At 34.2% G+C, this 13,850-nt stretch overlaps 2 protein-coding genes across 2 annotated transcripts; one reads left to right on the top strand and one right to left on the bottom strand.

Annotated features, from left to right (window-relative positions):
• Positions 1–564: 564 nt before the first annotated feature.
• On the top strand, positions 565–1,348 carry LOC111800730 (ethylene-responsive transcription factor ERF118-like). Its single transcript, XM_023684548.1, has one exon. It carries the CDS (start codon positions 581–583, stop codon positions 1,088–1,090), a length of 510 nt encoding a protein of 169 aa, XP_023540316.1. The 5' UTR covers positions 565–580; the 3' UTR covers positions 1,091–1,348.
• A 434-nt stretch (positions 1,349–1,782) lies between these two features.
• Positions 1,783–8,876, bottom strand: LOC111799828. Its single transcript, XM_023683305.1, has 12 exons — positions 8,722–8,876; positions 8,486–8,543; positions 7,731–8,220; positions 5,814–7,609; positions 5,402–5,728; positions 5,235–5,321; positions 4,112–4,264; positions 3,694–3,857; positions 3,464–3,611; positions 2,795–2,917; positions 2,568–2,655; positions 1,783–2,178 (listed from the first exon to the last, which is right to left on the bottom strand). The coding sequence occupies exons 3-12, from the start codon at positions 8,149–8,151 to the stop codon at positions 1,988–1,990; spliced, it is 3,498 nt and encodes a 1,165-aa protein (XP_023539073.1). The 5' UTR covers positions 8,152–8,220; positions 8,486–8,543; positions 8,722–8,876; the 3' UTR covers positions 1,783–1,987.
• Between the last annotated feature and the right edge of the window lie 4,974 nt (positions 8,877–13,850).

Below are 13,850 nucleotides of genomic sequence, written 5' to 3'. Positions count from 1 at the left end.
TAATATTCTATTTGCTTTAGAGGTGGAAACTAATGATTGACTCTTTTTATATTTTAGAATTTTGCATAAAATCAAATTATATACAATTTGTTTTCACTTTTCCTACCCTTTTACCCAATTTTTTTATTTATTAAATTTATAATTTAATATAATTTTATCATAACTAATATTCGATTCTTCATAAGTATCGAATTATATATATATATATATTACTTTTCCTACCATTTTGATATTCTATTTGTGGCAATAAATAACTTTTATTTTTAATTCCTCCATAACTCAATAAATAAAATAATTCGATTACTTATTATTATATATAACTTAAATCCCATGTTAAATTATTTTAGCGAAAACTATCATAATTTCGGAAAAGTTACACCTTACCCCATGAATTAAAAAAAAAAAAAAAAAAAAGAATTTATGAAATAAATAAGTTGAGAAATATTATGGAAAAAAGCTCATTGGTCAGAAAAGAAAAAAAGAAAGAAAGATAAAAAAAAAACTGATGCGGCATCTAAAAGGAAATATTCTCCTCCAAAATTGCCTGAACCACCCGTATTAAACACCTAACGGTTCAAAAATGTTATTGAAAANAAAAAAAAAAAAAAAAAAAAAATCGAGTCGAAATCCTTTGGAAGAACAGAAAATGAGTAGAAAAATCCGCGTAATCTGCAGCGATCCTGATGGAACAGATTCATCTTCCAGCGAAAACGAAAGAGACGAAACAAAATCTTCAAAATCGAAGCGCATCGTGCGCGAAATTCACTTCCCCAATTTTCCTTCTCGCGCTTCAAAATCGATCGATGATGAAATCTCTCGGAGCTCTTCTCAGGACAGCAACAATGGCGACAAATCCTTCACGAACAGAGGAACGGCCTGCCGATACAGAGGCGTGAGGCAGAGAAAATGGGGGAAATGGGCGGCTGAAATTCGAGATCCCTTCAAGAGAGCTCGTATTTGGCTCGGAACTTACAATACGGCTGAGGAAGCTTCTAGGGTTTACGAATCGAAGCGGCTCGAGTTCCAGACCGCCATGGCCGCCGCCGCCGCCCCAAAACCTCCAGCAGGTTCAAAGCTTCTCATCTGTTAAGTTTTTGAGCGTACGATCTGCGCCGGATGGCGGAGTTGACGGCGAGTGAAGGGAGGGAGAGGTACCGGCGACGGCGACGGGAGGGGGAGAATTATGTTTTCCTTATTTGAATGCCATGTCAGCTTTCTTTTTTACCTAGTCATTTTGCCCTGTCAGCTTATAGTAAAGCTGAAACGTGCCACATCAGCTTATTGTAAAGCTTAGTCAGCTTCAGGTTGTACTGTTCTTTTTTCCCATCTTTAAATAGGATAAAATTGAATTTAGTGATGGACTTTTCGTCTTCAAATTCTATTCACTTGTTTTTTTTTTTAATTCATTCACTTGAATAATAAATTTAGTCATTAACAATTTATTTATTATTATAATAATAAATTTGAATTCGAATAAGGTAGAGAAGAGATGAAAAATATAATCCATGCCTCATCCCATTTAGCCAGCTCTCTTCGGGGATCCTTTCCTTGAATCCATACGTGTTTCTGTGGGTCTTAGTGTAACGGGTTTGTCTGAAAATATACGTACCCATATTTTTCTCCCGCGTCGTGCATTTCGTGTCATTGCCCTTCGTCCCGCTTCGATTTGTCTAGATGTGATCCAAGCAGGTTCAAGTATTGAATGGCGTATCTACTTAAGTAAATACGATTGTCTCGATAAGAATCATTATTAGTTAGATTATTGTTGAAATAAGGATAATGCAGCAGTAAGAAATTTTAGCATTAAAGTTAACAATATCTACAGATTTTTGGATATCAGCTTCATAAAAGTTAGATCTTTGGCTTGTTTCAGCTGATTGAGCAAGCCAGTTAATTAATTACATACAATAGCTTAAGCTCAAGCTTGAGTTCTTTCTTTCTTTCTTTTCTCCTTTTTCCAATTCACAAGAATGGTGACTTACATGTTTCATCTACTACCTACAGTTGGCCTCTTTCTGATCTGGAGTGCTACCGACATGCTGCGAAGTCTATTCGTTATCTCGGTGAACGATGGCCTCGCTGCAGGTTCAGGTGACCAACAATCTTCCATTAGCTTTTTCCATTCAGTATCGCAGCGTTTTGGGATTGGTGGTCTAAGAGTATTACTTACAATTCCACCTGCCCACCAAATTATAAAACAATTTGAACAACACAACTCGAGATGATGATTAAAGAAATAAGACACGGTTTAAAATGCTTAATAGCATTTTTGTTAATAATATTAAAATTTTGTTAAAATGTGTAAGATTAATGATTATACAAAAACCACACTTAATAAAACACTTATAAACAAATCATTCTCACTAAAATAACGTAGATGTGACAAATAAGATCCGTATATATCGATCGATGACAAGATTTTGCAATGGTTAATCAAGTGTGGTCGAAATGATATTAAGTATAGAGAAAGAAGAGACAAGGAGTAAAGAAGGATGAAAGAAATTTTCATGTGAAGTATTACTCTTTTGAGAAGGTATTAAAAAAAGGAGCCTAGGAGAGAAAGTTACCAATGATGGCACCACAATGCATGTTGGCATATGGCTCCTCGCCAGTCAAAATCTCCCACATTGCAATACCGAATGAGAAAACATCAACCTATTAGAAAGAAAAATGATGAAAAGTTCTGATAGTGTGGGATGTTATCATCTTTTGATCTAAACCTACTTAACGCAATGTTTACATGACTTGATTGGATTGAAAAAACGTAAAAGCTCTTTGATTTTAAGTAACGTACCATCTCAGAGACCTTAGAACTGCCACTATCTAACAATTCTGGTGCCATCCATGGAAGAGTTCCACGCACACCTCCAGAAACAAGTGTGTTGCGCTTAATTCTCGACAACCCAAAATCTCCAACCTGAAAGACATCAAATGATCCACAAACGAGTTCAGTGTGACTCAGATATTAAATATGAATTTCAACTAGTCAAAGGAAACTAAAAATAACTCATNAAAATCTCCAACCTGAAAGACATCAAATGATCCACAAACGAGCTCAGTGTGACTCAGATATTAAATATGAATTTCAACTAGTCAAAGGAAACTAAAAATAACTCATTTAGAAAGTTTTAACTCCTAAGCTTATAAACAGGGTCGAAATTTTTCCATCTTACTCGTTCGCATGCCTCCCACTCGTTCGCATGCCTCCCTGTTGATAATCAATTTTGTTTTTTGTTTTTAAAATGTGTTAAAAAACTAAGCAAAATTTTAAAATGGAAAACAAAGTTCTTAAAAACTTGGTCTTACTTCTAAAATTTGGCTTAAAACTCTGCGAGTAAAGTAGCATAATCATAAAAAAAACAAAATGTCTATCAACCGGCCTTAATTATCCTCAACAGCATCTCAAATAATATGGTATTGGAAACATTGTCGGGCGTGAGATGTTAGCTGTGTTGACAATTACCTTGCATATGGGTCGTTCAGGATCCCTCAAGTTGACCAACAAATTATCACACTTCAGATCAAAATGAACAATGTTTTTCATATGCAAATATTCCATGCCAAAAGCTGCATCCATTGCAATCATAAGCCTTTTCCGACGATCAAGCACTCTGCACAGAGAATGCTAAAGGTTCAAATCCCTTTTCACAAAAAAGAAGAGAAAAAAAGAAAAGTGAAGTTAGAAAAATTTACCTATCCTTTCTTAAAAGAACATGCCTTAATGACCCGTTTACCATATACTCCGTTACAGTTGCCAACGTTCCATCAGGTCCATCAGGAACCACTCCATAAAAAGCCAACACGTTCGGATGGTGAAGAGTCGATAGAATCCTTGCTTCTCTCCAGAAATCTCTAGTCTAAGCAAACAGTGAGATTTTGGTCCCATTTGTGAAAAGTTGGAGGAATTAGATTGTAGGAAGCATGTTCATAGGCCTAATCATTATTGAAATGCATTTGAGAAAATAAAAAGGTGCAGCTTTTTCTTTGAAACTGCAGGCGAAATTTTGTAACTTTCTGTGATAATTTTCATAACCAATATCTTAAGAAGCCCTTGAACACTGGAATTGGTTATACATTTAAAAAGAAATTTTCAAAGTTATGTGAAACCCACCAGTCTTTCTTGCTCAGAAAAACTTCCTGAGAAGCAACTCTTTTTTATTCTCTTAATAGCAACATCCGTTCCCCTCCATTTTCCATGAAAAACTGTGCCAAACGTCCCAGATCCTAATTCTTGCAGTTCTTCAAGATCTTCATTCTTTATGATCTGCATATCAACATATGAATCGATCAATTAAACATAATGCGAACTTCGGAGATTGAAGAAAGGTAAGAGACTTCAAATACTAATAGTTCACACTCTCGATAGGTAGATGGTACAGAAACAAAATAATTCGTGACCAACAAGGTGAACTTTCCACTCAATCCACTATTAACAGCCCAAGTCCACCGCTAGCATATATTGTCTTCTTTGGGCTTTCCCTTCTGAGTTTTCCCTCAAGGTTTTAAAACACGCCTGCTAGGGAGATGTTTCCACAACCTTATAAAGAATGCTTCGTTCTCCTCCCCAACCGATGTGGGATCTCACAATCCACCTCCCTTTGTGGCCCAGCGTCCCTACTGGCACTCGTTCCCCTCTCCAATCAATGTGGGACCTCCCAATCCACCCCCTTTGGGACCCAACGTCCTTGCTGGCTCACCGCCTTGTGTCCACCCCCCTTTGGGGCTCAGCCTCCTCACTGGTACATCGTCCGGTGTTTATCTCTGATGCCATTTGCAACAGTCCAAGCCCACCGCTAGCAGATATTGTCCTTTTTGGGCTTTCCCTTCCGAGCTTCCCCTTAAGGTTTTTAAAACGCGTCTGCTAGAGAGAGGTTTCCACACCCTTATAAAAAATGCTTCGTTCTTCTCTCCAACCGATGTGTGATCTCACAGCTACCATCGTCTTTATGCTAAAATTGCAAAATTCTCATCCACGGGCTTAGATGTTTTTTTCTAACCAACAAGAAAGAGTTATTAAGCACAAATGGCAAGTGTGCGTGGAAAATGCTCAATACTATTACAACAACATCCAGCGATGCATATTTTACAAAGATCGTTATTACCACAAGGTCGACATGATTTCAAAAAGTTAGAGGTACCTTAAGTGGACGAAAGAATTCAATAGATGTTATATATGAGAATTAAATCCATACGGAAAGGTGCATATGTTGTGATAAAGTAGAGAAGCTCCGAACCTGCAGGCCATAGATGCCGGCTTCAATTTCAGCTATTGCTGCCTCGCTCATTGATTCATCCCTAGAACTAAGAATACTGTCTGCATCCTGAAAAAATGGACTATTGGATTAAATACTAATGAACTGGAATACTGGCACAAAAGTTGATATTCACAGGAAAAGTGTACCTCATGGTCAGTTTCTGTACTAGGAATATGAGCATCATGTCCTCTTGAAGATGGAGAGTCATCACTGGCCTCATTTTCAACCCGTGGGATAACTCCAGAAGCTAAGGGTATGTCGGGAGGTATACTATGAGTTACATCTTCAACTATTACTGCTAATCCCACGTCCTCATTGCTATGAAAATCATCTGAATTTGATGATTTGATAAACAGAGAATCATCCAGATTGCTCTTTTTTCTACTATGGTCTGCAACCTTACGGTAATTACAGGTTACGAAGTTCTCATCGCCTAGAGAAACATCTCTACCTAAAGCAGAACTATCCCATGTCTGATAATAACAAAAAGAGATAGTTAGCTCATCTAAATGGAAGCCTAAAAGAAACATTATTATTTTAAAAAAGAGATACACTTACTGGTTCCTGATTTATGATCTTTCTGTCGCACAAAGCTTGAGTTGTAAGAGGTAGTAGATCAGAAGATGCGCAAGAAAATGGTTGGCTCCTTACTATATCAGAAGTGGTCCGTTGATCCTCGACAGAATATTGGCTCTCCTCGAAAACTTTTGGAGCAGTTGTTTCTAAACGGTAAATGAGGGAGGGGCCATCCACGACATCTGCAGATTTTTCTAATTCAAACCCTCGTTCTGCAGAAGTTCTACCTCCAAGGCTTCGTACCTCTAGCGGGGGGTAACCATTTTGTTGGTAGTCAACATGTTGCAAGTATTTGTATTTTTCATCACCATTAAGTGATGGGACATAAATACTTCCATTGAAATTAACCTTTTTTTCAGCAAAATTGCATTCTTCGTATCCTTCATTCTCACTACCAGACGCCAACTTTCCATGTTTCTCATACTTGGCATCTTGAAATTCCCCGCCAACTCTCTGTTTCCATATCGTTTGGAAATCCTGAAAGGAACTTGACATTGCCATTGAATATAATTGATCACTATCATTGAATGAGTTCAGTGGATAGGCTCCTCCATGTTTCAACTTTTGATCCTGTTCCTTTAGTAGGGGCTCAGAATGTGAATGCATCATTGTTTGTCTCATGTGGGTGGTTCCAGATCTTAACTGCATCAAATATTCGGCATCCGAGTATAGCTGTTCATAATTAACTGCCCGTTCCTTTAGCAGAGTTTTGATTGAATGTGTATCACTTTGATCCCAGTAAGTTGCAGGCACAAAATCTTCGCTGGAGCTTTGTGGGAAATGAACATCATGAACTTTGTATTTCTCATCAGTTTCCACTGTAGATTTTTCATGATGATAATTCATCAGCGGAGAACCATGGTAAAGGTTATTGTGACGGCCCATTGCATCACCATAATAAACCGTATCACATGGACGTTTTTCTGCAACAAATGGAGTGAAGTTTCTAGCATCTTCTGCGTATGTTGGATCCACGTTCTTAAAATCTTTTTGCATTACTGTAACCGGAGAAAATAAAGGTGTTTGATTAAATGACTTGCGTGGGATTTGAATGGGTATTAACAATTGACCACCAGGTCTAGGAAACATTCCTGCCAAATTTGGTATAGGTGAATTGGCATCTTTTAAGTCTGTAGCATGTGAAGAAACAGTACAAAAATTGGGACTAGGATCTGATATGGTTCCCACCTGGCTAGTCTGGCTTGTGAAACTCTGTCCACTAGAGCTCCTTTGAAGACTTGGGTCTAGCATACCATTTACAGCCGCAACATATTGATAATCAACATCAATTGGTTGAACCACCCTTCCTTCAATAGAAGTAGGACTCTCACAACAATCATTTGTAGAAACAAGAATTATTCTGAGTCTTTGAGAACTCCCTGCGTTTTCCAGCTCATGATATTCCTCAATCATATGATGAAGATCCTCATCAGAACAAACAGAGATAAGTGAATCGAGATCTTCACCAGGAAGCTGGTACTTTATAGTGTGGACATACTTACAGACAGCGTATGTCTTTCTGATAAGTTGTTCACACGAGATGTTTTTCCTAATGGATATAATGCGTGTTTCTCCACCTACATATCTAAGCTTCCCATCATTAGGCCTTGGTAATATTCTACCTCCAAAACTACAGAGAAATTTCATCTTGCCAGTGACAGGGAAATCTCCCAATCCAGCCCCACAAGGATAACATGAATGAGGTGATTCCATTGCATACAAGGCCAGTGTTGAGGGGTCAAATTGAACTCCTCGGTTAATTTCATCAGCATATGCACCAGATGCTTGTCCAGTAGCACTATATTCCCACTGATATTTGCTTGTGTTGTTAGGATAAACCTTGTTATCCCTTTCAGCTGCATAAGCATTCGCGGGCATTGATGAGANCAGCATATGCACCAGATGCTTGTCCAGTAGCACTATATTCCCGCTGATATTTGCTTGTGTTGTTAGGATAAACCTTGTTATCCCTTTCAAATGCATAAGCATTCGCGGGCATTGATGATAATTCTGAACTGCTTTCAGAATTCATCCTCTTGAGTCCAAGAATTCCACTGAGATCCTCATATACGAGTTGGCTGCTCGGATTTAAAGCAAGACCTGTTCTCTTTTGCGGCTGCTGTTGTTGATCTCCATCACTCACATCCGACAACCTTCTTAAAGCAGCTCGATCTCGCACAAACTGGGGAGAAAATACCTCACCCGTCTGTACACAAACATCACTCACACCATGATCTGCAGTAATTCGGACATCCGTAACAACTCTTGGTCGTTCCATGTATAATTGTTGGCTTAAAGTGTCATGTACTTTCCTAGCCATGACCTCAAAAACTTAAGCCGTTCAACATATGAACATTTTCAGGCCTTTTAAGCTATCTTCTCCATTCTTCTTCAAAATATAATTATTTTCAGCCACATGAACAACAATAATCCACAAATTTTCTAATTCTACACTCCGAACACCTAAATAACCTCTTTAGATGCTCATTTCGTTTCTCCTAAATTTACAGAACATTCAATCTCCTCAAATATCGCAGCAAGGGCGAGTCAATGCCGGCACCGACAGTTTCCATTCATTTCTCAACAACAATAAAAAAAAAATAAAAAATAAAAAAATCTAAAACCACGCGGAGAAATGAAACGTTGAAATGTACCTAGAAATCTTCAAATAGACCACGTCGAAAAAAAAAATCCCTCGCTCACCTAATCCAACTGCAGAATGAAGATACATAGAATCAATTAACAAAAATCGGCAAAAATTCACTCATTGTAAACATCTTGCAACAGCGCGAGGTATTTGGGAGAAATTTTTCTCTTAACAAACACAAAATTTTACCCTAGCTAGAAACGATCACAATACATACGGGAGATGAGAAATTCAAAACCGTACCTGTTTCCGATTCTGCGAGCTTACAATCGAACGAAAAAATGCTGAAAAAATGAGAGAGAAAGAAGTTGAAAGAGGAACGGAGTTGTAGGAGAGCAACAATGGCTAGCATATCGCGGCAAAATCAGAGGGACGGAAGCTCCCAACCGCCAAACTAATTTATGAATTTCTCGCTTTTTTCAACGCAACCCCTCCAGTTGGTTGGTTTATTTATTTTTTTTTTATTATTATTTTNTTTTTTCAACGCAACCCCTCCAGTTGGTTGGTTTATTTATTTATTTATTATTATTATTATTATAAATATATATTTTAATATCCATTCATGGGAAGATTTGTGCTAATAAGTAAATGAATTCTAAAAATATTATATAATTAATTATCGAAAATTTTCAATACCAACCGTCACAGTCGTACTTTTCAAATCATGCAGCGTGATGATTCTAACACGAACCCTAGACAAGGTTTTCCTTCATCTCGTCGACCGAACACAACTCCTGCGAAAACTAAGTTTTGTTTGACAGTACATGTCGCCGATACGAGCATGTTCACTCGTTTGCAGCTCTAGCCAACTTGCCTCTACTCTAAGTCAAAGTCCTACAGCGTTTCTCATCTTGTCATCTTAATTGTGATTTTATCCCAAATCTCGAGATGACATTGGCCTTTATTACTCGCTCGAACATGTTTTTCGAGAACTGACTCATAAGTCAACTTTATATTTGAGACAATCTGAACATCCATCCATTTGAGTATTATTGAGGCACAAACGCTCTCGTATCCATGTCGAGTCATTTATGCATATCGTACCAGAGAGCAACTCCTATAACAACCTCTAACTCGAGGAACGAGTCGCAATGTCGACAAATCTGTATCGTTCACCACTGTCTTTAAAAACTCTCGAAGGAAGACGTCTAAAACACTCATTTTGTAACTCACGTAGGCTACGAACATAATATTTAATTTATAAAACAATGATAATAATAATAATACAAAATAAAGTTGGACATGATTTGATTTTGTAATAAATTATTAATGATGAACATATGTGTACGTGGATACCAACTTTAGAAGATCTTAGACGAAATCAAATCCTACGTGGAAAATAGTGGCTGACGTGCTTCCCACGCAATGTATTATTATTATTATTATTATTTGTGTCTAGTGGAACTTTAATCTCGATATTATTAAAATTAATGAAATTATGGAGATTTTTATATTATTTTTTAATAAGTAAAAATGGCATAGTAAATTGATATATTTATGGGTAATTTTTCTTGCATTTACTGCAATATATTATTTATATTATTTTTTAATAAGTAAAATTGGCATAGTAAATTGATATATTTATCGGTCTCTATGAGACCGATAGTAAATAAGTACTGCGAGGGTTTGGAATTCGAATTCAACACTTGATAGTCAAATATTTTCTTGCATTTACTGCAATATAGTCACGTTACAAATGATATCAGAGTTGTACATTTCTTAGTAGGACGTGGTTCAGGGACGAATCAAGACTGGTGGCCACAGGTGACACTCGAGTAAATGAAGGATACATATGAATGAAAGTGATCCTGAGGGTAAAATATTTGAGAAAATATTAAAAAAATTGAAGTCACTCTATTTACCAATAAGATGCACATTTTTTTTTTCAGTAGCTCAATCATAGGGACACTGAAGCTAAAAATCGTATATTTAGTGACATCACGGGAACTCGTGTTGATACAAAAATATGTTCCTCAATTTTAGCGATTTTAATGATCTAAATGCCTTTTACCTTTCAATTTTTTAGTACACCTTTTATTTATTTATTTATTTATTATACATTAAATTAAATAAAATATTCTTAAATTTTTAAGTTTATCTCTAAAATATACTCTCAATTTCAATAATATTTTTAAATTTTTAAAAAAATTAAAAAATGTTTTTACGTTAATTGTTTGCTAAAAAAATACTGTTAAATTTAAATTTTTTTATTAATACATTACACTTACTATTAATACTATGTTAATATATATATCGTCAATATATGAATGAAAACCGTCTATTCGATTCCTCATAGATTATCTTAAAATTTTTTTACGTTATTTTCTAAATTTATGAATATTTTTTAAAACATGGTAGTATATTTTAACGTTTTAAAAAATTTAAAAATTAGCTTTGAATTTTTTAAAAATTTAAATGTATTTTTTAAACCATATTTTTTAATACTAAAATGTTATTTTAAAAATAAAATATTAATAGTTTCCGTCCAAAACTATAAGTTTAAAAGTAATTATTATGAAACTCATTTCTAAAATCGTTGTTAAAGAACGAGATCAATCTGAATTATCAAAGAACCCCAAAAACGATAAGAAATTAACTCAATGGAAAGTTTCGGATCGGATTACCTTGATAATCAATATCAAGAGTAAAAAAAACTCATTTCTAAACCCGTGATTTAAATTACTCCATAATATAATTTGATCAAAGCTACTTGAATGTCTGTAGCATATCAATTTAAACTCAATAAATACAAAGAAAGGCTCATGACTTAAAAAATATATTATGCAACTTTCATTATAATATCNTCAAGAGTAAAAAAAACTCATTTCTAAACCCGTAATTTAAATTACTCCACAAGATAATTTGATCAAATCTACTTGAATGTCTGTAGCATATAAATTTAAACACAAGAAATACAAAGAAAGAGGTTCATGACTTAAAAAATATATTATGCAACTTTCATTATAATATCCAAAATTTCCGTACTAAATCAATAATATGTTAAATAATAAATTTATATACCACCTGACAGGTGTATTATTTATTGCACAATTAATAATACAAAACATAACCTATAAAATATAGAGGTTTATATAATATTATTAATGAATTATATACGTTACTTTTATAATAAGTTGTTTTAAAAAATTTTAATGACTTATTTATTTATTTTTGGAAATTTGGCTTAAATATCAATTATANTAAAACATAACCTATAAAATATAGAGGTTTATATAATATTATTAATGAATTATATACTTTTATAATAAGTTGTTTTAAAAAATTTTAATGACTTTATTTATTTATTTTTGGAAATTTGGCTTAAATATCAATTATATGTTTAAGAAAATAACTATATTTTCTAAAAATTAAATGTAAATTTTTAAAAATTGAAATATTAAATTATTAATTAAATTTGGTTAGAAAAAACTAAAATCAAGATGTTAAAATATATGGAATATTTATTAATTAAGGACTAAAATTAATTTTTTTAAATAAAATTATACCTACATTTAACCTAATTTGAACTATAACTTCCATCATTTAATGTAAACATTATTGTCACTTGAAGTCAAAGTACATTTGATATCAATTATAATATGTTCCAATAATGGTTTTTGTTATTTGTGTTAATGTTTCAAACACAAACAACGTTAGGGATAGCCAAAGGGTGGGAAGAGGACGAGAACCTGCCCGTTGGCAGCAATGCTATCTGAGTATGAGCGGGTTCTGGTGTTTGAAAGGGACGTTAGAAATAGCCAAAAGGTGGGACGAAGACGTGAAAGCCTTTCTCCATCTTTTATTTTAATCTTCATCTTACGAAAATTTTGAAGATCCCTCTGAAAAATTTGTGAGGATCGAGTTGGAAATTTCATGCTGAAAAATTGAGTAGATAGTGGCTGCGGAATACGATCCTTATCCCTAATCTCGTTTAGGTCAAATCTCTCTCCACTTTCTCTCAATTCTCATTTAAACGGAGATTTACAGCCTTGTTCGAGACAAATCTCCACCTGGTCCAGCCGTGCAGAGTAAATCAAAATTTCTTAATAAAAAAATGTAATTAAAAAATAATATTATTATTTAAAATTATTGAGATATAATATGTAGAGTATATATTATTTATAGAATATACCTCAGTTATTATATCATAATATTCTTTATTTATGATTTGATTTATAGTATATTTTATTTTATTCTGGTATTTAATTATTTTATATTTTCCTCATTTGTACTAGTTTGTATCCTATTTAAAGGATATCAATATCAATGATAATACACACCTTCCCAATTATATTTTCTATCTCATTCTTAACAAAAATACATGAAATCAATTAAAATAATAATTCAAATAAAAAAACAAATTTTAAAATTATTTTTTAGTAGTAATTATTTATCATATTTTAATTTAGTGTAAGTGGAGGATAAGTTTTTTATTTATTAAATATTAATTAATATTTTTAATGGGTTTTTTTAATAAATAATATTAAATGTCAATAAGAATTTGATTCGTAAGCCAACCTAAATAGTTCCATAATTCGAGGAGTATTACAAAAATTTTAAAATATTTTGCTTTTTAGATAAGATCTGTCGGTCACGATTATGCTATTACAGACCATACGGAGGCTTCCACGTGTCCTTTTAGATAAATTTTAGTGATGGAATTTTTTAAATATTTTGGTTTGGTATAAGTGACAGTGGAACTTCCGCCAATCACTCCTTGACATGTGTCATTTCTTTCTATTTATTTTTAAAATGTTCTTACGTTAGGAAATGACGTGGCAAGAGGGAAAGCAAGAGAGAGTGGGGCCGACGTGGAGAAGTTTGAACGCGAACCGGGTTGGCCACGTGACCCGATTCCTATGCGCATTTATGTGGACCGGGGTGGGCCCGAGTTTCGACCACGTTGTCGGGTTGGCGTTGGCGATGACGTGGCCCGGATATTAGCAATTAAGCAGGGGAAGTTGGGCCCACTTTCTTCTATCCGCAAATCTCTGCCTAATAAACGAAATGCTAAAAAAAATAATATTAAAATAATAATGATGACGACGGAAAATTCGAATTATTTTATTTTATTTTAATTCTATTCGGATGAGTCTATAAATTTTAAAATATTATCTTTTCCTACCTTTCTATTTAGTCCATAAATTTTAAAATATTATATTTTTAATCTTAAACTTTGAATTTAATTTTTATTTAGTCCAAATATTTTTAAATTTTACACTTTTACCCCATTTTCGAAACATTAAAATAGAATTTCAATATCTAATTTCACCTTTAAGGGTCACATAGTCACATACTCAGTTAAATACAACTGATTGGTTCATTGACACATGAACTAAGGGTCAAGTTGAATTTTTGAGTTAGTTGGATTG

The sequence above is a fragment of the Cucurbita pepo genome, chromosome LG08, assembly GCF_002806865.2.
Source record: "Cucurbita pepo subsp. pepo cultivar mu-cu-16 chromosome LG08, ASM280686v2, whole genome shotgun sequence".
In the NCBI taxonomy this organism is placed as follows: Eukaryota; Viridiplantae; Streptophyta; class Magnoliopsida; order Cucurbitales; family Cucurbitaceae; genus Cucurbita; species Cucurbita pepo.
This window is presented reverse-complemented; position numbering and strand designations above follow the sequence as displayed.